The sequence below is a fragment of the Phalacrocorax aristotelis genome, chromosome 5 (genome assembly GCF_949628215.1).
Source record: "Phalacrocorax aristotelis chromosome 5, bGulAri2.1, whole genome shotgun sequence".
Classification (NCBI taxonomy): Eukaryota; Metazoa; Chordata; class Aves; order Suliformes; family Phalacrocoracidae; genus Phalacrocorax; species Phalacrocorax aristotelis.
In genome coordinates, this window is record NC_134280.1 from 56395538 (window position 1) to 56419611 (window position 24074).

A 24074-nucleotide genomic window follows, 5' to 3' on the forward strand; every position below is an offset into this window, starting at 1 on the left:
AAGCCAAAAACTGTGTGTGTGCATGCGTACACGTGAGTGTATGTGTATAAAAGATCTGGCTATTTCAAACCATAGGAGCATGACAGCTGTGAAAAAGGAGTGCCGCAGGGAATTCTTTTAGAGTTTGAATTTTTCAAAAATATGTTTGACATGGAAAATGTTTTAGTACAAATAAAGCAACTGGTATTGAACTTAAAAAGTGTATGTGGAGGGGGAGGGAGAAAGAAGAGATTGCTGTGTAGAACAGGAATGAATAATTCATGATATTTAAAGAAAGAATGACTCCAAAATGTTCTGCAAGGCAGTCCATGCTGCTAACTTGGATGGTTATTTCCCACCCTCCCCCCCCCACACCCATTTAAAGCATCATTAATCCAACATCTTTGTGACTTTTTTAAAACCTTGTAAGATATTTCTGAAAGGAACATTATTTAACTTAGATTAGGATCTTAATTATTCAGATAATTTCAAACAAATATCAAACATATGAGTAGAATTATTTAACCATAAAGCGACAGCTTTAGTACTTTAAGAAAAGGATCAGGGGGGTGTTGGGTGGTGTTGGTTTTTTTGCTGTGTGTTTTTTTTTTTTTTTTTTTTAAAAACAAGAAAACCCCAACAACATTGCAAACTAAAATCAGCCTCATGGAAGGGGGAAAATAAGAGGAGATATTTTGAACATTACTCCATAGGACACCAGTACAATATAGTGTTAGTGAATGCATTGTAGCAGAGCTCCATATGCAATCAGAATCCAATTGTTACTGGACTGTGTACAAGCGCATACTGTGCTCAATGGTCTGATGAGGTATTATGGATATGATGCAAAGAGACCTTGTGGATTAGACATGTACAATTTATTAAAAAAGTGAAACAGCTGAACATTTAAACTGAGCTGAATACAATAGTACTTCAGGTGCTAAAAAGGAGAGTTCTGGGTAATCCAGTGACTGCAAAGACTTCAGCTATCATTATTTGTTTGAGGGGGGTGACAAAAAGAAAATCTAACTCTTGGAATTTCCCGATTATATTATTTTGGAATTTCTGTATTTTCCCTCATTGTTACATTCTGCTTTCAGTGTGGAAAAGTTCATGTAAAGCAGACTGATTATGGTAAATCTCAAAAATGTACAGAGAAGCAGCCTGTTAAAATGTAGCCTACAGATAGTACATAACACTAACTTTAAATAAGAATCTTGAGCCAAATTATATTCCATTAAACCATAGTTACTGTGTAATTTATCTATCACTGTATTAATTTGTACATTACAGATTACACTGCTAAACTATTTCAGCCTCCTTTCATTCTTTACATTGACTAAGAGTCTCAATGGTAGGGTGATGCATTGCTGCAGTGGCTCAGAAGTGGGAACACCCATAGATGCTATAACATTGCAATGCTTATTTTGACTCAATAGTATGTCTTATTTTCTGGAGTATTTGTTGTTCCCTCAATGCAAAGGGCACACATTTTCAGTTTCCAGTGAACAGTACACAGAAATTTTAGTGCCTGGATCTTCATGTAACTGAACAACTATGTAATCTATCAACTTCGGTAGGGTCCCAGCTCTAAGAGAAAGTTAGAGTTATATTTCTAGGTATATTTAAAAGTGATTTAACTTTATTTCTCTCTATGACTGCCTTAAAGGAGTTGTCCCAAGACACAGAACCTCAAAGCAAAACAGGAAACAACCTCAACATGTGTTGAGGCAACTAGGTAGCTTTCCCATGAAAGAGCCACCCAATACTGAAAAGAAATCACCCTGCATTAAACAGGGCTGACATTTCTTGGGTTATAACAAATTTCTCCTGTTTTAAGAAACATGTGGTGACAACAATGGTTTTTTTGTCTGGGAATCACTGGGGTTTCCTGGGATATCTTGTCTGTGTGTCTATGGCCTTAAGGCCCATTTTGTGCCCCAGCGTACATGCTTGATTTGAACATTTGCTTTTGAAAATGAAAATCACGAATATCACGTTTATGTTTTGCCAGTTTGCCTACCAGCTATCTGCTAACAAAAAAGTTCCAAGGGAGCACGGCAAGTCTGTGCCCAGCGAAGCCTTTTGTTTTTGCAGATGTTTAGGCTTAGAGGAGTGCTGTGGAGCACAGGCAATCCTAGGTCCGTGTTTGCACTTGTCTGCTGCTATTTTCTGCTCATTGTCTGAACCTGCACGCATTGTTCTCCCGACAGGTGATAACTACCCTGTGCAGTTCATTCCATCAACAATGGCAGCTGCTGCTGCTTCTGGACTCAGCCCTTTACAGCTCCAGGTATGTGCCAGAACAAAAAAATGTGGGATCGAAGCCAACATTTTAGTGGAAAACTGCTAACCAGCTGTATGCTAAATAATAGTCTGAATGTTAAATAATTTTTGGGCACAGCCCAGGAGGATTAACACCTTATGTACTTATGGTAATGCAAATATAGCAATGTGCGGCCAACCTTGATAATGTAAGTGAAAGACATTGTTCTGTGTGTTTTAAATTGGCAGAGTTACCTGTATTTTTTTAATTATATGACCAGTTGATGGGAGATATGTTCAAAAATCTTTTTGTACTTTGTTTTCATTTAGTCTTTCCCCAGTGGCTCCAATGCACTACCTTTAATTGGAGCAGTGAGTGTATCAAAACAAATGTGTGTTATTGGTTTTTTTCTTTTTTTTCAGACAGTGTGGTGCTGACAATACAATAAATTGCAAACTCTTTCAGCTTCTGTATTTAGTTAAGCGCAACCTTTCCATACATTAAGCTGGTCAGATTCCAAGCATGGTCAGGAGCCTTGGTTTGGTCATTTAATTATTTTTGGCATATATAGAATGAAATGTTGTGAAAGTAAGATTTATGTGCCATATTATTAGCTAGCTTTTTGTGGCAAGAAGTTTTTAATTTCACAAGAAAAGACACAACAATGTCATAAATAATGAAGAAACAGTCCAAAGCTTTCAGAGTTAAAATGTGTGGAAATGAAGTGACAGTGAACATGAGAGGAAAGGCCATTAAAGATGCATGTAACTATTTGCAAGTAAACCTTTGAAAGCCCTGTTTGAGTTAGGTTAGAGCTAGGTTCAGATGCAAAGTAGGAATAAATTGTGCATAGAGTAGCAATGTACCGCCATATTAATATCCAAATATCTACTTTGCTTACCCTTCTGCAATTATATTATTTTCCAGAGGGACCAAAACAAGTTAAAACTCCTCTCGTCTTTACCCAATACTGATATTCTTCTTGCCAAGTTAACTTAGGATAAGTGAGAATGGGAACACAACTCACTGTTCACTGATGGTCCAGAACTGGTGAAAAAGACCCCTTGAGCTTATGTCTGACCTAACCTACAATCAAAACTTGAAAAGAGAACACCCTGACACTGCATGGAAAGATATGCCCAAAATACATTTGGGTCATGGTAGTATTATGTTAAGACATTACCTTGGGCAGGCTTCAAACCAAAGGGGAGTTTTTTCAAAAGGAAAAGAGCACATATCCTTTGAAAATCTGCATTTGAATACTTATAGAAGCAAAAAACTTATTAGTTTTAGCTGAGAAAATACTTCAGAAATCAGCTTTGTGAATAGAGACACTATTTTTGCTACCTTTGAACAGCAATACACCAAATAGTGAGCCTACACAAGGCTGTAAGGCAGGAAAGGATAAATCTGTTCAACTGCAAAAGAAAAAGGTTCTAAACCACAAACATTCATGACTCTTCTTTTACAAGAGCCATTTGTAGCTTGACCCACAGATCTATTTGCACATCAGCCTTTATTAGATCCTGTAGCAATAGTGCAATTTCATTAATTTGCAGAAATGATCAACTGAGCTGTTAAACACAACAAGCACAATTAGAGAGAAAACAACCAGCAAAGAAAGTGGTGCTAATAAATTCAGAAACATTTGAGTGGCCAGAATTTTGCTTCAGATATATTTGTTGTAAAAGGGTTTTTTTTGTTTGTTCCCCCCATCCCTTTCTATTTTATTTGAATTTCACCTTTATGGGATTTTAAAACCTTTAATGTTTCATGGTCATTAGAGCTTAAGAAATAGAGTACTTAATCTACAATTAGTGCTTGCTCATCTGATTGTCAAATTGGCTGAACTAAATTTTATTTACTCCTACTATTAATATTCTCTTTGTGTAAATTCCCTAAGCGATCCCTAAATGAACACTTATTTGGGTGTGTTTGTGGGAATTTGGTTTTATACCTGATGCGTCATGAAGACTGCTGGGGGCGTAGCATTTCAGCTCACTTTTCTACCTTTGCTTCCCTTCCCCCTTCTTTCGCTATTTTGCTTCCTTTCTTCCATGCACCCCACCCACTTATTTATTTACATGAATGCTGTGACCATGGTATCTGAGTATTTCCCAAGTGCGTAAAAATGCTGATCACAAAACTAATCTCTGTTCCTTTCAGCCAGTGGGAGAAATAGCTAAATCATTTGCAGGCTTGGTTTTGTTTCTACATGTGAGCATGTGTATGATATCTATGTTTGGAGAACTTGGGGAGGTAAACTATTTCAATTAAAAAAGATTTGCAGTAGCTCTAACATTTCAACTTTACCAGGGCATTATTATTAGTTCCAAAATTATATTCCATAATCCATATCCAGCTGCGCTGGAAATTCTGTCAGTTTCGAGTTTATAATTTCTCTTCTTTTTTTCAATTATGCTTTTTTGGGATGGTCATGCTTCAGGTAGGATCTAGCAGTAATTTTGTATTCTCATCTTTCTGGGTGTTAGGACAACTTCTATGGAAGCTCTGAATCTAATAGGACAGGAAACAATTTACTCCCAGGTACATCATGTAATGATAGCAATTATTCCACAGAGGATGTTTCTCCAGTGGGCAATTTGTAATTAACGATTTGTCCATCTTATTCAAGCTATTTAGAACATTGGTATCAAAATGTATTTTCTCTGAATTGTATGTCTGTGTTCAGCAGTGGATTATGTATATCTGTGAGTTAAAATACTTTATTCAAATCATATCTAGGAATGTCTCAAGTGATTAGTTTCACTCTCACGGGCCTTATAAAATTAATACATAAAATAAAATGAAAATTTTCAAAAAATTAAGTTCTCCTTCTTCACCTTCACCTGTTTGACCCATCTACTCTTAAGATTTTGCATCACATTGATCAGCTGGTGGTAAAATACCATTAATATGCAGTTGTAGCTTTGAGTATCCTCAAAGAAAGTAGTAGTTACCACACGTTTATGCCAGTTCATATTCCTGAAGTGGCAGCTTGCTCTGCTTTGGGCTGACATCAGATAGCTTCTTTTAATCTGTGTACTGATCTCATGAGCGTGGCACTGATGTTGACAAAAAGACTTAAAACTCTGTGTTCCACACTCCCCACTGACAGCTCAGACCCATCTCACCAGTTTCCTCAACAGCTTGGCCAAGATTTAAATAAGTGTGATAGGACCAAGCCTTGTTAGGACTCTCAGCACGAGGGATGGTCTTGCTGATGAGGGAACAGTTCTCTAGGTATGGTCTAAGAGGAAGGACCAAGCTATTTCTGTTCACCCCTCCAGCTTCAAACAACTGAGTGAATCCCATCAAATCAACCTTCTGCTAAATAGTTTACAAATATATTGCCAAAGGCACCTGTAGCAGGTATGCATAGTGGTGTGTGAACCAGTTCTGATGCATGTGTGTAACAGAAGTGTGTTGCTTTAATTAATCAGTCTGAGCAGTAAAATCTGTCAGGTTTCTCTCTGCTCCTCTTTTTTATACCCACCTTCTCTGGAGTTTCTCCCCTTTCCCATTTCCCTGAAATTTCCCCTGGTTGTCAAATGATTGCACTGATATTAACTGATTCTAGATATATGTGCCCAGTGATCCTGCTAAATGAGTGAAGTTGATCATGAAGTGGGTTTTCCCCACTCTCGTGGTTCTGGTAGCAGTAACTTAGTTACTGGGAAATCTCAGTGGTGGCAGAGGTGGCACCTATATGTCCTTAGTTTCAAACAAGGAATGTTGCTTTTTATTGTTTAAAAAAATCTGCCTTCATTCTTAGATATTTCTACAAAGCAGTCTATGTGGTAAATAAGGAAATGTCGCAACTCTCTCAACCACGACTGATAAACTGTTGATAGAAATGGAAGCACTACAATGATGCTAGCTGGAGTTATTCCTAAACAAAGTGAGCTCTAGGAAAAAAAGCAAAACAAAAAAAGCTTTCGTTCATAACTCTTTCCCCAAACTGTTTGTGTAATTTGTCCTTCAAAATTTATCACTTATAACACTAATGAACCTTGGCAAGTCTTAACTATAGTTGCAGCTGTGTTCTTGAAGCCTGAAGTTTTTATAATCCATTAAAATTTTTATATTTTAACTAAACACATATTTGTCTTTTTCTTTTCTCCCCTCCTATCTCATCCTCCTCCATACTCTCTTCTAATTGCAGACAAAGTAAATGACCTTTTGTTATACCACTGGGTGCGGATCCAGTGCGCTGCTGAAGCATTGCATAGCCTGCCTCAGGGGCACAATATTAGTAGAGGGAAGGCCAAAGAATGCTATTTTTAGTTGAACAGTTCAGCAGATGGAGGCATGAATACTCATATATCTGAAGGTTGAGGGGTTTGAACCATTAATTTTGATAATGTATTTAACCCTGGGAACAATCAGAAACTGTAACTCTAAGGTTACAATGTTTTTGACCTTTAGAGAACAGAGGGCACTTGGTACAGTAAACAATATATTACATTTCTACTTATTCCAATTCTCTCACACATATAAATTTCAGGACATAGTTGACATTTGCTTTCCTCAGCTATTTTAGTGTTGGTCCTTAAAGTAAGTCAAGAAGAATGTGCAGGAAAGAGGCCAATGTAATGCGACAGTCATGTAAATATGGCCTTTAAATAGCTAAGATGTTAAATGTGGCCTTTTATGAAGAAATATTATTCTCAGGAACTAGAATCTTGGTGACTTATTATTTCAATGAAAAAGTTGTTTTGGTGGACTGCTCCTCTTATGGAGTTTCCTCTATATGTTGTAACCTTAAAGCAATTTTTTAGTGGGGCTAATGTGATCTGAAGGTGATAGCTTATGCTGGAAGTGATTTGGTCCCGCTCTGGTACCACATCATGCAAAGTGATGTACCTGCCTTACGTCTTATTAAATGATGCATGTTCCTCTTCAACAAATATAGCAGTTAAATATCACGCAGCTTAAGTATTTCTAATTAAAATATCTCCATGTGTCAGCATATTGGTAATGTATTATTTTAATCCATTTATTTTGTTTATGAAACAGTGACATATGTTTAGATTGTGAAATATATGAGCCTTAAAAATCACTTTATTGAAGAAAATTAATTTCTACAATGCTGGCTCAGTAATGTGTTCACTCACCCAGTCAGTCACTGGCAGGGCTGCCAGTCTTAATGTTGGTTAGACACAGTTTAACAGTTTTATCTGACATAACACTCTCGGATGTAGGAAATAATAATTTTTTCAAATTAAAAAACCACGGGGTTTTCCTTTTTTTATTTTTTATGGCAACGAAGAATGGGGATTGGGTAAATGTGAAAGAGATTTGGTGAGACCAATCAAAATTAAAAACAGCTAGTTACCTTTTCAAAGTTAGACACTGTAATTTGTTTGTCAGCGGGTAGATGTTTGGGTCAGTACTGTGAGTGAGTGACTGTCAGCGGGAATTCCTACAAGACAAGTAATTTCCCTCAATGTATTACTGACAGATTGCTCACTTCTTCGAATCACTAGAGAAAACAAACTTAATATTGTTACAGGCAGAGTTTCTGTCTTCATTAGCCTTATAGAATGATTTTATCTAGCATTCAAAGACTACTGAGCTCTAGGTGGGCATATTTTAACAGAATGTTCCTTATTATGATACAGTGAATAGTGGCCTAAATTAAGGGAATGGTGTGTGCAAATTTCAGTATATGGAGGAAGCAAATTAAATATTTTGGTCCTTTTCCTATGTGGAAATTTAAGTTGTAGCATAGGAAGGAAAGAGGTTGAAAGAAGGTTTTATTAGGGCTCTGAGAGACCAAGCAAGCCCTTTAATGAAAATAAAATTAAAAATATGCCAACCTTGCAATACTTAGGAAATTTAATTAAAATCAATGAAATAGTTATACTTGTGCCTTTCCCTACTTGAATGTTTATGTCTCTGTATGTAATATCTCTGTTATCAAGTTGAATTATATCAGTGGCAATATCAACGAAAATTATGTCATTGAGTCAATATTTTACCATATGACCTCCTTTCTTCGCAGAATTTCTTAATACTCCATCTTCTTCTACTCCTCCTCAACTTCAGCCCTGAGTTATCTGGCAAAGTGATTTTTATGAGGAAAAGACAGCCCACTAAAACTGAGACTTTCTGCAGTAAAATATCAGTTCTGATGAAATTTTTGCCAGGAGGATTTTCCCAGCTACTCCAGTAGTGGCATCCCTGGTCAAAATGAGAGGGAGTCTCCTTATTCTCTTCAAGTTAGTAGAAATGGACAGACAAACAAATCTGTTAGCCAGAGTAGTCAGCCTGGTACAGCAGCATTGCAGCTGCAAGACCCTTTTCTCACCCATTTAATGCCCTGCATCTCCAATGACTGCTTTAAACTGCATGTCTTTGTTACTCTCATCCTTGCTTAATGGAACAGTGTCACATAATTTAATAAAAAATTTATAGGAATGTTTAAGAGACTGTTTCTATAGTCTGTAGCAGTTCTAGTACTTGTCTTGCATATGACAAGCCTAAGTCCTGTCCTGGGCTTGTGTTTCTTCCCACTGCAGGAAGGACACTAGTCACAGGACTGTCACCCAGTCTGGCACAGCTCCCTGTTTCTGTTCCCTTCAGATGACCAACCCTTCCTCTGGCTTGGGAAGTGCTTCCATCCTGTGCCTACTCTCTTCTTGCAAGAGGGAAACCTTTGCAATCTGGCAGCTAGGGATCTGGGTACTGGTATGATTCCCATCTTTTGCACCTTTTAGATCTTACCAAGCAGGTCAGCTGCCTTCCAGGCCCATATGCTCTGTTCCGGGGAGAATTTACCATTGAGATCATAACTGAGTTTATGCCTGTGCCATTTATCAGGAAATGTGTATGTTTAAAAGGATGTCATCCTTAGCCTGGATTGCAGAGTGCTTCCTGTGTCTCTTCAGTCTGTATTGAGGCAGAAGCTTGAGCCCAGGTGACTGGAGGAGGCTGAGCCCCCAGCATCAACAAGTCGTTCACGCTGCCTTAACCACTGGCTGCCCCTCACTGAAAGCCCAGGCTCTATTTTAAAGTAATTGTGGTTTGCAAAGCTCCCTCCCTGGGGTATGTATTCACTCAGAAGCCAGTAAGAAGCAAATAAGTTACTGCTGCATTTACTGACAGAGCACCAGAGGCATCAGTACTACAGAGTGCCATCAGGGGATGAGCACATTTTTTAAAGCTCTTTTAAAACTGTGGCATTCCTTTGGGGAATAGGCTGACTGTGAGGCATACTCTGAGCTGGCAGTTGGATTCCTTCAAGCTTTCTATAAATGTATATGGTGTATGCCTTACAGGAATTAGCTGCAAGTGAAAATGTTTCTGGAATTTTACTATACTTCTGATAACCATAGAGCAAGCTGCTTAATTTGGCTATAAATTACAAACATGAAGGCTTTTTTTCCTGTTAAGGTGTTAGCACGTTTGGATGTTGAGGAATTTAGCAGCAATCGGATTAAAGATGAAAATGTCTTTTAAGTCAGGTCTATACACAAAGGAAAATAATACACTTCCATATCATCATTCCTTCCTGACTAATTGCTACAGAAGAAGAAAACTTATTAACTCACCTTTCATCTGAAGTAAAAGTTCTAAGAATAAGGATGGTTAGATGAGAGCTTCTAGGTGTAGACATGCACGCACGCACACACACGCATGCTCAAAGGATGCAGAAGAATTCTCTTAGAGATGCATAGACTGGAAAGATATCACCACCTGCCTTATTTTGGAGGGTCTTTGATTATAAGGGAGTGTTCCCTCCCACTGGCCTACTTCAGAAAGATAGGGAAATTCATAGAAGATTAGATAGAACTCATCAAATCAGTGTGCAGATACTGCTATCACTGAGTAGAGTCTTTTTAGATGACGAAGTAAGAATGATATTGTCTCCAACAGCCTGCTTGTCTAAGATGTGTGTGTATTTGGTCTGTGACATTTGAGGAATCCATATGATTGAGAAACTAGAAAAGTGTCCTAACACATAGAAAGTATTGGAATCATCTGCCTGTTCTTAAGATTCAGCATGAAGGCTGCATATGACTATGGGGCACAACAGAAGGCTTGCATATCAGTCCTGAAAAAAAGGAGACTGGGGAGAGGACCGTCTTACGGAATACAGGAGGAAAAATACATCATGCTTAAATGCCAGGAAAAAAGGGATTATTCAAGACTTAAAGGAATCATTCACAAAATCTAGTGAAGTCAACACAAGAGAGGACATATTTTGGTGTTATGTATGAATTACAGCAAGTAGCTAAGCATGAAAACAAAGAATTTCAGGTGCAGGAAGAGTGAGAGTGTGTTGTCATATCCACTGGCATTTTTGGAATTGAGGTGAGAAATAAAAGAGGTAAAGTTCTTTCAAAAAAGTTGTGTCACTTGTCCTACACACTAGGAAGAGAACAAGTCACCAGATTTAACTAGTCTACAGCTTTACTAAATACATCTGTGGACTATCCATAGTAATTCATCCAGTACAGGCCATCTCTTCTGCTCCAGTCTTCCATACCTAGGAGAGGGCTAAAATGAGGCCTCACAGCCATTTTAATCTGGTCCCACCACTGTTGCTGAAATATCATCACACCCACTGCAGTTCAAAAAGCATGGCAGGCTTACACCAAATTCACATTTACTTGTGTATAATACATCAGCTTACAATGAATTTGTAATAGTAAGTTCCCAGTTACCTGGTTTTGAGGTGCAAATGTGGATTATTTTTATTTTTAGATGTAATTTTTATAAGCCCATTTGAATTTGTTTTGCATAATTTTGTGTGCTCTTCTTTTAAGGAAATGATTTAATTTTCCTTGAAGGGGCATGAAAGTTCTAAATATACAGTAAAAGATCAATGAGAGATATCTGCTAAGCTGCCTGTAAAGCATAATTACATCTAATGCTTTAAAATACCTGTAAACTGGGCTTGTTTTCTGCTTCACAAAGAAAACATTTCACTGTTTTCTGCATTTAAATATACATTTTAAATATGTTGACTTATCAGGTAACGCAGCAGGCTGAACAGGGACAAACCATTTTTAATGGTATGTTAATTGAATGGGATGCTAGAGATGCACCTGAGTGACTTTTTTTCCCAGATGTGCCCCAGCTGACTGATAAAGCTTCTCCTGATCAGTAGAGCCAGTATATATTTATTATATCCCTGTCTTTTGTCCATTTTCACTAGCGAAATAATAGAATGGCTGCAAGCTACCACATGAACTGTCTGTGTCTTTTATAAAAGTAGGAAAACGTTACGGCTTCAAACCCCAAACAGCACTTTCAAAAATTCAGCTCTTAAATGTAGAGCTGCCTTGGCGTCTTCTCACAAGGTGGGGATTCAGACAGGGGAATTGAGAGAGGTAGTTTAAATGTGACTCTCTCTTTTCCTGACTTGCACCCATTTATTATTGGGATGGTGTCTCATTATTCTGTCATGGGAGCCTGTAGGAATTTAATTGTAGTGCTTTTGCCCCTCAGTATGATTAGCAGTGGTAGGTGAGCATTTGGTTTTCTTGTTCTGTGTCTGTATGGTTCTACGCAGGGAAATACCGCAATCATTATATTTGACAATTTCTCCATCTGGGTGGTCAGATAGTGAATGATCCCACCAACCTATGCTAGATTTTAAGCAATATTTCTAGAGAAGATTTATTGCCATTTATTTTTTCCATGTTCTGATTTCTTTTTCTTTTACTTATGCCTCTTTTTCTGCCTGCTGCCAAGCTGACAAACCTACAAGGTCTGCACTAGAAGCAGCACTTGCACAGCCATCTTCTGTCCTGAATTTATTTCATCCCCTGTAGGATTAGGAGAATAATTATGCTTTTAGACCCCTTCAACTCAGATAGTCTACATTACTGGCAATCGTACCAGTGGCATGAACATGTGCTTACTAGGAATCTCATTCACCAACTCATTTCACACAGCTCAACAAGCAGGTACTCATAATTGCCTGTAATCCTGCTGACATGAGCCTGAATGAAACTCCTGACTTCTCTCACAAAGCCCATCTATGTGTTAACATTTTTAAAAAAATAAATATATTAAAATCTGAAATGCAAAATTTGATAAGCTTTGATAGCTATCATCTGTTCAGCAAACTTACTGTAATTAATTGCTTTTATATCATATAATTCTATTTCCCTTATTACAGGCGTTCTCTTTAAGCAGCTCCTTTTTACACTAGCTATAGTCCAGAACACATTTCTACACATAAAGTGTGTGAAACTGTCTGAATTTGTGAATTAACTGCTCTTCATATAGACCTCTCACATTTATTGTTAGAGAAACTTTCTATTAGCAGCAAGGAATAAAAAGGTGATTTTTGGAAGAACTTCTAAAAGAACATCAGAAAACATTTTAAATTCTTTCTTTGAATACTTTGATTTACAGTGTCACCAGAGAAGGTAATATTATGATAGCATAAAGTGAATGAAAAAACTGTGCTCCGATGCAACCATCTGGTAATATTTTCATATTTTCCTGATAGATCCGGTTATATTTTTATTTTAAATAAGTGCTGCTTATTTGCTTTCCCTGGATACAGGAGAAGGAGTCTAAAATACTAGAGCCTTTGTTTGCAGGTATCTTTGGAGCCATGCTTCCTGGTCCTTGCTTGCTTTCCTAGGTGAACTTGTTACGCTGTTGACTTTAGTGCTATCCACAATTTTGATGAGGTAGAGTTTATGCTATAAAGATATCAAAAGCCAATTCTAATAGAAGCAAATATAGGAAGGTCACATAAAGATTTATCTTCAACATTTCACATTTTTTTGTCAAATAACATTATCCACTGGAAACTCATAACTACTTTTTCAAACAAATGCCGTTGTCCTTTGCTGTGACTGGCTTTCTACCAAAGGCATTTAGGCTTAAATGAACTTTTATTTATCTGCATACTTCTGTATCAAATACATAGTAGTTTTAAGCAGAGTGTGTCACAGTTATTGCATAAAGTAATAAAAATGTTAAAGATTTTTTGCCAATTTCCAAGCTGTGTAGTACAACATCTAATCTGGAGAATCAAAAGGTAAGTTGTGTTCTTTCCTGTTCATGGTAAATAACATTATACTTGTTCACAAAATACTTTTTGTGATCAAAAAGTAGCGTATCAGTAATCTGAGAGCATTAAATGAAGGAATGCAAATCTTTGTGCTCAAGAGAAAGATTTTATTGACATTTCTGCTATCCTCCTGCAGAGGAAATGGCTATAGACATTGACATTTTTACATATTGTTTTGTTCTGTTTTTTCTTGGTATTTACAATGTTTTATTAGAATAGCATACTTTCATTAATGCTTGCATTTTATCTTTCATAGGAATACTTTATGATTGTATTCAGATATACCAAGATTAGACACTGTAGTAACGCAGTAACTGTGTATCCATTTCATAAGCAGCCCAAAGAAAATGGTAACTTATTCAGGTTCACAGAGGATGTGTTTAAATGGAAGGTCTGAGGGATACTTCCTAGTTTCTGGGTACAGGTGCTCACCTCATGTGCAGGTGGGACACAGGAGTATTTAGTCCATCCTGCCTTCTGTGCTCCCATTCCCTGGCACACAGAGGTGAGCCATGTCCTCAGCCTGGCCAGAGACAAGACTAAGCCAGGAGGCTGCACTGTGAGCGTGCTCCTGCTCTGCAATTGCAGAGGAAGACTCCTGGTTAAACTACATCTCATTAGGTCCTCCTCTTCAGGAAAAAATGCAGCGAAGAAAAAGATGCACTCTCAGTTTGGGCTTTGATCTTGCTTTCATAAACAACTCAAAGAATTTGCATGGTAGCATGCAACTATTCCATTATTGTTGCTAGCAAAAATACAAGAGAATAGATACAGAAAGTGGAAGAGATGAGAACAGTTAGCGTTCCTTTATTACTTGTCAGAACTTAATCTAGATCAACTGAAATGCTTGCTGGTTTTGTCAAGCCTCAAGATAAAATGTCAATTCCTGTCTTTCAGACAAAAGATGCTATTGTTTTAGAACTCCTGAGTTACTGTCTATAGGAAATTATAAATATGTAATAGATGTCTAGTTTCACTTCATTTTTAACTATTTCGTATAAAGAGCAATTTTTATAGCCACAACAAGCAATTTGTGTTACATACTTCTGCGCTTTTTCTTCTTACACCATAAAGAATTAAACCAGGGTAAAATTAGTAAGATGAGAAGCTAAGGTGTTATGGCCTCTCCCTCCCTTAGGAGAAAAAAATGATATGCATATATTATGCAGAAAGGGTTGGGGTTTTTTTACTTATCACATTGTCCTCCCTGCTATTTGTCTAGATTTTTAGTCTGGAGAGCTCCATTTAAGACAGTGATCAAACTCCAGTTTTGGGGTTCCAAGCATTTAACGTTTGTTTCTGTTTCTGCATAGAGGTTTTTTAGTGATATGTACACTGAGCTATGCAACTGCAGTATTTCACTCCCACCCTCATCCAATTCCCTACTTAGTGCAGCAGTCTCAGTGTATTCAGCAGGTTGTATGCCAGCAGATGAAACAGATGTTTAGGCCATACTGGAATGAAGCGGCATGCTGCATCAGGACCTGGATATTCCTCTTGACATCTGGATGCTGCTGGGCTGGGAAGCTTGCCTTAGGCCAGGAGGCTGTAGGAGCCTTGTGGCAGTGAACATAGGGTCCTTGCTGCTCTTTAAGCGATTAGTGCACTGAAGCAGCAATAATGCTGAATTATCGCTTGGTTGCATTCTTCTAAGGAATCTTGGGACAAAGGGATAGTCAAGGAGGAGTATTTACAGTACAGTCATGTTCAGAAAGACAAGACTAATTACTATGTATCAAAAAGCTTTCTTTCAACTAATTTAATAGTCAAATTGTTATGAATACTTTAGGAAACTTTTTACAAAGCAGTAAACAAATAGCTTACAGAAAAACCTCCCTTTCTCATTTAAAATCATTAAGATGAAAAAAGACAATTTCAGCTACTTTCCAATTGCATGGTCTGGTCAAATTGTATGGAACAGACAACAAAATGTGATTGAAGACATGAAATTGAAGGTATACTAATGTTCATGCCTACTAGAGACAAAAATGTGAACTTCTAATAGCTGCAGGGAAGAATATTAGGTATGGAAGCTGTCTGACTTATGCATTGATTCTTTATAGTTTCACTTTATCAAGTTGAAAATTGTGCTGTATGTGCTGCTACAGCATAAATTGTCTGCTGCAGCACTTTCCTTTATGATGTGTGTTATTTAAACACAATAGACATGGAATATTGCATGGAAATAGGTGTTTAATGTTTCGTGATTACTAGCTGTCAGACAAAATAGCATTTAGCATGGATTCCCCCCCGCAATAAATTTTCATTGTTAAGACCAATGTGTTTAAATGAGGGCCCTCCCAAACAGATTATAGCTTTTTGGAGAGCATGAGGTAAAATTTTGAAGAAGACGAGTTTGTTGCTCGCATTTAACCTCCAGTATTCTAAAGGGGTTATATTTCATTAACACTGGCGAAAGGCCTGACCTGAAAGGCAACCAAAAGTGATTGAACTGCATTTTCAGATTCAGGCTGTAATCTATTGGGAGAGGAATAATAATAATAAAAAAAAAATTAGAAAGCACCATTTACTGAAATTCTTTCTAACTAAGCTGTATTTCAATGGGCCATTTAATGCTCAGATGGACAAAGGTATTACTTCAGTCATTGAATTGTATCAAACCCTTTCTCAGAGGCCCAGTTTAAAAACTCTACAGGAAAAGTGGCTTAGCATCATATTCTCAGCAGACCAACACTCAGTCTGTTTGGAAAGGGGAAAAAAAAAAAGAAAGAGTGAAATGAGGTGAGACACAACCGCCAAGTCAGTGAGGATTTTTGCCTCTCCCTCCAGTCAGTGGATTCATGAGGGAATTGCTCTTCAGAAAGCCAAGAGCTCCACATTCTCTACAGAAGGCTTTAAATTCTGTTGGGTTTTTTTTATTTTTTTTATTTTTTTTTTGTTGTTGGTTTTTTTTTAGTAGCTGTTACTCTGTTCCCCCGGTCACCTTTCAGCCTCCCTTTGTTCTTTTCCGACATGGCAGAAATGTACTTTTCTCTCTGGGGGACTTAGGACCAGTATCTACAATTTACTGGGTTAGATTTTTGACTCGGTCACATTGGAAGAAATAGGAAGTCTCATTTAAATATCACAGACGCTGACACTTGTGAGTTGTTATTTTATTTCAATAGAGCCAATGTTACATACATTCTCTGGTGATATAAGATACCTAATGTACTGTTTGAACTTTAATTGTATACAAATTTTAGGATACATTTTTTAATTCATATTTTTTGCGGAGAGTAAACTTTTCTTTTGCAGTTTTTATGCTGTCTCATTAAAAATTACCAGCAGCCTCCCAGGGTGATGAGGTGACATTGTATCTTTGAAACTTGTCAAGGGTCTGTAAAACTAATAAACCAACAGCTTTACTTCCTAAGAGGAAACAAATACAGTATTACAGAGGCAACTGCCAGGTGCCAAATTATATACATTGTCTTAGCTACTTGCAGTGATAGACAATTTATCTGAGCTCTAAGCATTCTTTCTTGGCTTTGCCCACGGCTTTACAGTAAACAGGTTGTGAACAGGCAGTTGCTGAGAGATTGTATTTAATTGTCATAATTCAATGAAGTCAAAGCCATTTGATTTCTAAGAGGCACGATCTCAGGATCAATGCCTAAATGAGAGTTGTCTGCATTTAGGCAGCAAAGCCGAGTGAGCTGCTTTGATGGCCATTTCTACTTCATTATGTCAAAGCAGGATGAGGTCAAAGGAATGAGAAATACAGTTCACAAGCAAAACAGAAATTATTTTAAGAGCACCTTAACGCACATGTGCCTGAAGGCAAGTTAGTTCTTTATTGCACGGGTGCAGATATTTTAGCTCTGTGGCATTTCTCCAAATTTACATGACTATAACTGAGAGAGACTTTGGGACTGGATGTCTATTCTGTCAGGCCATGATGATAAACAGGTGAGGATAGGGAACAGTGAGAGAGTAAGTCTCTAAACGTGGATCTTGCTGCACGCACCTTCTCGTTCCACTTACCTTCCCCCCCGCCCCTGAACATCAGCATGAACCTTGAGGCCAGAATGTATTCTCTGTAAATCCTTTATTTAAAAATAAGCAATGGTTATAACATTTAAAGAAAAATTAGTCAAATGTTAATTTCACCTTCATTTTACATTTCCCATTGCATTAAAAATTTAAGCAGATACTTTATAGCTGGCAATACTTATTCAGGCTCTCCCAATACAAGCACACACTATGATGAATAAAACCAAACAAAATAATAGTGCAGGAATGACAGCATGCAAGAATATGTCATGGACAAAAAGGTCTATCATTTCTTCAGAACACATGCCAATGCAATCATTTAATCCATTCATATTTTGAGCAGGACCTGTTATATGCACTGTGGGACTCTATCAAGAAATGAAAATTTGCTTCTCCAAAAGATGAGGCAAGAAATGAAAAACTATGAAGAATAGATATGGTTTTGCTAATTATTTTCCCCAGCAGAAGTCTGGGTCTTTGTCACTGACTTATTTAACAGATCCTCTATAACATCTGTCCAGCAGACTGTGGACTTTATTAGCAGACAAGAAACCCACCAGATTTAGAGCCTGCTGGGTGCATCTTCATCTTCACAGCTGTGGATTAACTCAGACTTTCCAGAAGAGGACAACCATATGGGATAATTGGTGTCATTGGGTAGCTAAAAAAATATGAAGAAATAAATGTCGTCCAAACACAATTCACTGTTTTTACAGCCACAATTACCAGTCTGTTTAAGAAATAAGAAAGGCAGCATTACACTAAAAAAAGAAAATCTATTCATATCTGTGTGGGAACCTAATCAGGCTCTTGTTTCCAATGACGATGGCTCCACAGTCGCACCAGGTCTGCGACAAGAATGCTCCTTTTGTATGCCGATAATGTGGAAGCGATAAAATTTCCTATAAGAGACATATGTGTTTACATCATGAGATGTGTTATTTGACAAAACGCTTTGTTCTCTGCATATTTTCCACGCAGAGTTTCATGCTGGGTTGTTTTGCTGGAAAGCTTTGATTAGCTAGAATTAGTTGCTGAAGTAAAATAGACACTTTTGTTTTATGAGTCTTCTTGCTGAGCTGTAAATTATAGTAAAACATATAAGGAGTGACAGAAAGAAGTGCTGATTTGAACCTCTGACCCATGATCGGCATAAAAACATAAGATAACTCTTTCAGAGGACTACTGAGAGCCATAAATATTCCATGGTCCACTTAAAGTTAGGCCCTTTTAACAAAATAAATCTGTTATTTTGCATAAAGGGATCTTGACTCTGCAGTACTACAACAATACAAGCTGCAGTATCTAAAATGTGTAGAGATTCTTTTATTTTTGGTATGGGTTGGTCATTATCTGCAGCAGGGCAGTAGAAGCAATGAGAGTGATTTTCTTTTTCTGAATCAGTACAATGAATTTGCGGTCGGTAAAAGGAGTTGGAACCAGCAGACAGTGCTGAAATTGGGTATCTGTTACTTTGCAGCTTGACAGAGAAGGAAAACAGGCATGTGTATCTCCTAAGGAGACAGGAATTGAGTGGAATTTAGAGCCACATAAAAATTTCCCTTGACAATATATAGTAGAGCAACTGGCAGACACCAAAATTACTGGTGTTAATAGTTCAAAAAACCTGACGTGAATGAATATAAATAACTGGTAGAAACATTCTTTTAGCTGAGAAACAATTTTTTTTTCAGTAGTTGCACACCGGAACATATAGGAAAAACTGACGTCTTCCAACTCCATCTGTGACTATGAAATGTATTACTTGTATTTTCACAAATACAGCTAGTTTGTTTGCACATATAGTACCGTAATAAATCTGAGAGCACATTAGCCAGCAAGTGCATAAATAATCACTGCAACAATCTTTGTTATTATGACATTAGTTATGGTAATTCATTAGCTGCCTATTTGCGTTACACCTTAACGCCTTTTTGCAAAGGTATTTGGTGCATTATTATAAGAAGTAGAGGCTATTCACACTCTGTAACAATGAGCGGACTCTGCAGTAGGGTGATATATGGTTGTTTAAAATCACAATGTTATGTCCACTATGGATAGGCTAGGCATGTACAAACGGGAAGGAAAGGAATGATGTTGTTAAAACGAAACCATGTACATATATTATGACACTTGGATTCTGTAGAGAAAAAGAAGTCTTTGCAGTGTACTGTTACTTATTATTTATCATATTTCTAAATTAAACACTCTTCCCCTAATTGCTACTCCAGCTTCATGTAGCTGTACTTGACTGACACCATTTCAGATATACCCATGTAAAGCCAAATAGTTCTCAGTTATTTAGCATAACCTGTGAGTTAAGTTGATGTTGCACACTTGGTTTTTAAATAGTAAGTTGCTATTATCTGTGTGGTGCCATATGTGAAAATGAGAGGAGGGTCTGGTCCCATAGTACTAGTGGATCTGTAAAACTCACCTTATTTTGATTTAACATTTTTTCTTAGAACAAACTGAGAAAATGCTATGGAGACATCCAAATTTCATGAAAACAAAGTTACAAAATACACTGTTTTAACAGGTAGCACCTGCATGAATTTATTGTAAAACAGAAAACATATACTTTTGATGTAAAATATTCTATTAATTTGAAGGGATCTTGTTTTCATCGACAAAAGATTTGGTTTTTCCAAGTTCTAGATTTTTTTAAATTCAAATAAGGGTTGCTTTCATGTGTATGTACATTTCATTTAACAATCTTACATGCACCTATCCTTCTATTTCTCCACCTCCTTCTTTTTCTTTTGTGTGGAGAGACACAGATGCTGAGCTGTGGAAGGTGTTTTTCTGGTGATGGCATCTGGCTTCTTGGCAGACTCCACACGCAGTAGCTGCCTTCGACTTGCCCCTGGGTTTGTCACATATTTAAGCTGCTGATGAGTTACTTAGGCGGTCTTGTGTTTCTGGATGTCATTTTCTGTTAAGCTACCTCTCACTCTAAGGCTCTGCATAAAAATCATCTTAAAACAAAGAGAAAACAATGGTGTGTTTTTTAAAAAGATATATATACATAAGCCAATAACCCCATTTCTTACCTCAACTGCAGTGTTAGTCACTGAACGTATTTAGTGCAGAAGACATGCCAATATAAAAACATGACATTTGTATACAAAAATAGGAAGGAATAAGTAAAATTAATGTTACTTTTGAAACAGTTTTTGCATTTAGATTAAGACGTGTGTGAAAGTTTTGAGTAGGATATTTATGCTTATGCACTGCTTTTTGAAAAGGTTACCTTGCCTGAACTGCTGAAGGCTATACCAGTGACATTGCGTTCAGGTCAGCACTTACCCTTTATTTCCATAGTTATTATCTGTGACACCCAAAACATGGGTTTGAGCACTAACCCATTCTTCCTCCAAACAGAAGATAAAGTTTTCCAAACAGAGACTCTGTTTCCTTTAATCTGTTTGACATCAAGCTTAAGCACCTCTACACCAATAATAAAAAAAAAAGCAGTGCCACCATAGGCGGGATTTTTTGTTTTGGGTAGCTTCTTTTCAGAAATGTACACTGGAAATAGTAAAGATGTTGCTGGTTTTGTTGGGCTTGTAAAAGCCCTTTGTGATCTGACTGTTCTAAGTATTTTTACTTCATGTTATGTACTCAGAAGGAAAATTCTGGAATTATAGCTTTGCAACACTATGCACTAAATATACTATGGAAAAAAATAATGGCATTACCTCTTCTAGTGTAGGATTTCAACAGCAAACGCAGTCACTCCTTAGAGTTTTTCATCTTTAGAAACCAAATTACTCATTGTCTAAATAGCTGAACTTTCATCTCTATAAATATTTCAGCTTTGCACAATTCATTTAAAATGCTGACAAATACTGATTCTCATTTGATTCTCAGTAGTTTTATTGTTTAGTTTCATTTACTGTAGCAAATGTATTTGTTGAAGAAGTAACATAGGACTTGCATCTTCAGTAATGGAAGACTTCAGAATTAATCAGGGTTCATAAAATTTAGCATTTGTTTCTGAGAAAAAAAAAAAAAAAGCACCTTTGGAGAAATAACGTACAAATACAGAAAAAGGAGAATGTCTTTTTATTTTGGTCATAAATCTTCCAGTAAAACAAAATAAAAGGGTGATTCTTGAACAGTTCACTTCTTTCTCCTTGAATCAAGCCACCTTCTAGTGAATTTCTTTGTGGGGCATCTTCCAAGTACATCCATTGCAATTCATCATGCTAGGCCAGCCCTTATCATCTGCACTTATCTGCCACTTTGACTACTGAAACTACTCTCTTTCTTATCTCCATATTTCACATATGGCCTTGCTATAGTTTCTTCTGAATTCTGCTGCAAATAATAGCACCTGAATGATACCTCCACTGCTGTGACCAAATTCTCCCTCACCGATGCCATCAGTTGAAATGCTCATTTGCTGTGTGCGGTGTCATTTGGCAGGAACAACACAGGACTATGTGCAAGCAAGAAGTCATATAGGAAAGGGACCTGAGCTAATGAAAGAGCTTTGATTATTGAAAGCCCATTGAAAAAACTAGTTGAAAAACTATTGAAAAAATGCTGAAACCTGTGAGAAGGATGTGTAAGCCTAAGGCCTTTGTCTTCTGGCAAGACATGAATGAACACTGGCAGCGAAGGCAATTATCCTGCATCGTGAAACTTTGATGACGTTAAGAAAGGTTTTAGTATTTGGATCAGTCAAGATGCTCTATTATTAGTTCATAGATTTTGAACAATTTTAGATCATGGGTGATACTTTTTATAAAAAGTGTGAAATGGAAGTAATTCATCAAATGCCATAGGCAATTTCTGAAGCAGAAAACACCACCACCACCACCACTGGATTATTATTTTTGTTAGTTATTCAGTTCTTCTTGGATGGTAGCTCTAAGGTATAGCAAAGACTTAGTATGAATTCTGCTGTTTCCACATAAAAAAATCCTTATGTTCTTGTGCTGTGCTGTACCATGCTGAGCACAGCACTTTCCCACTCATCTCTAATTTTTTCTTAGGTAGATGAACATCATTCAGACCCATAGTGACCTCCATCTTCTATAAATTCCCCTCAGATTTTTAGTTGATTACAACTGGAATAGAGTTTCAGTAACAAGTGCTTACGTTCATAAGCCTGTAAGTTTATAGGTGCCTAAATGTGAGACTTCACTTGCCATTGCCTTAAGTGTGAGACTTGTGGCATTTCAGAATCCCGCTCCTCAGTGTCAGTTCACGATGTTAGAAGAAGCCTGGTTCTGAGAACTGTAAAACTACATCCTTGCTCATGTACCTTAAGTGAGCTGTTTTTCAAAACTGTTAACTATGCAGAAGCACTCAGTAACTCAAAATCAGCACTACTTATATTTAGATGCTGGGAACTGGATTGTAAGAATCTTAGTGACTTTTTAAAGAATAAAACCCAGGCTATATATTTTTAGGCTTCTTAAAACAATTGTGAATACTTGATGGTTTTGAATATCTAATTTGTAATCAAGATCCTTCTGAGTCAGTTGTTGGCATAAGGGTTATGAAATGCTCTCCTTTTTATGTGCTAGACATACATTGAAAAGAAGATAGTTTCAGTGTTTGAGGTAGGTTAATTTTTTAGTTGCTGCTCAATAGTTGGTAGGTTAGAATTTAAACTGAAAAAACTCCATTGAAACTTTCGGTTTTGAACATTACAGGCTGTCAAACAACATTCACTCAATGTTTGGATTTTTCCCCCCCCTCCTTAACCTTGCAAGTAAAAGCTTCACAACCTGACCATCTCAATGTGAGGTCCTAAATTGCCATTTCAAGCCAGAACGTTGGTATTTGCAAAAATATCCATTTTATCCCTGCAACAGTGGTGTGCACATATTTTACCAGACCGGCTAGCTCCACATACAAACTGGTATTTAAAAGAGGCTATGTAGCCTCCCACACCACACGGCAGTGTTGCTAGCACTAGTGCAAATTCTTGCAAGATTTGCACTCGTTTGTGGAACAGCTTTGTTTCCAAGTCTAAGCAAAGCAGAAGGCTAATTACTGTTACTTATTTTTATGTTTGCTTTTATGGTGTAAAACAGATTTATAGAAATGCCAGACTAAGGCCAGTACTATGCCCTTGGAGTAACCCAGTGATTAATTATACACACACATATATAGAAACATCAAAATTTCTTTTATTTCTGTCTCCCTTTAGAAAAATTTTTTTCCTCATGTTACTTGCAGTACAGCCAGTACGGTCCTCGGTACCCTCGGAAGGGAGTGTTGTATAACTCTAATTTTATTCTGCTTTTAATGTTTGCATTCCCAAAATCAGAGAGTGTCCTATATAGTCACTGTAACAACCCACTTGTTGCTATGTCTGTGACCCTTAAAGTGCTGTGGATGTCTCCATGTCTTCATTGCTAGTCCTGCTGGGACTCAGGTACAGGTCACTGACGAGCCTTCCTCCAACTAGTGTCAAGCGTCTCTCTCTTCACGCTGACCTTGAGACAGGAGGCCAAGATACAGCTACATCCTGGGCTGCAGCTTTTAGAGATGATAAACACACCTTTGCTTTCTTATCATGGCTAACGAGGCTACAAGCTCCATTTGCCGTGTGTGCCTGGCGTCGGTGCCGTGGTGCTGGCAGCGGCGGGGCTGCGGGGCGCCCGCTGTGAGGAGAGGCGGCCGGCAGCTGCCCCGTGCTGGGCACAGCCAGTCCCAGCCGGTTCCTCCAGGCCCCAGCACAGGGCACGGCCCAGGCTGTCAGTGCCGCTGGCGGCGCCGCGGGACAGCGCCCCCCATGAAGGGCACAAGGCGAGCGAGGGGCGGTGT

General features: G+C 37.7%; 1 protein-coding gene across 14 annotated transcripts in view; it reads left to right on the forward strand.

The window, feature by feature from the left end:
* Positions 1-24074, forward strand: part of SOX6 (SRY-box transcription factor 6) — a 379848-nt gene that overhangs the window by 287343 nt on the left and 68431 nt on the right. For all 14 annotated transcript variants that reach the window (XM_075094704.1, XM_075094700.1, XM_075094707.1 and 11 more), the window contains one exon: positions 2193-2272. In XM_075094704.1, coding sequence (XP_074950805.1) covers positions 2193-2272 — 80 coding nt within the window. The remainder of the gene's footprint in view (positions 1-2192; positions 2273-24074) is intronic.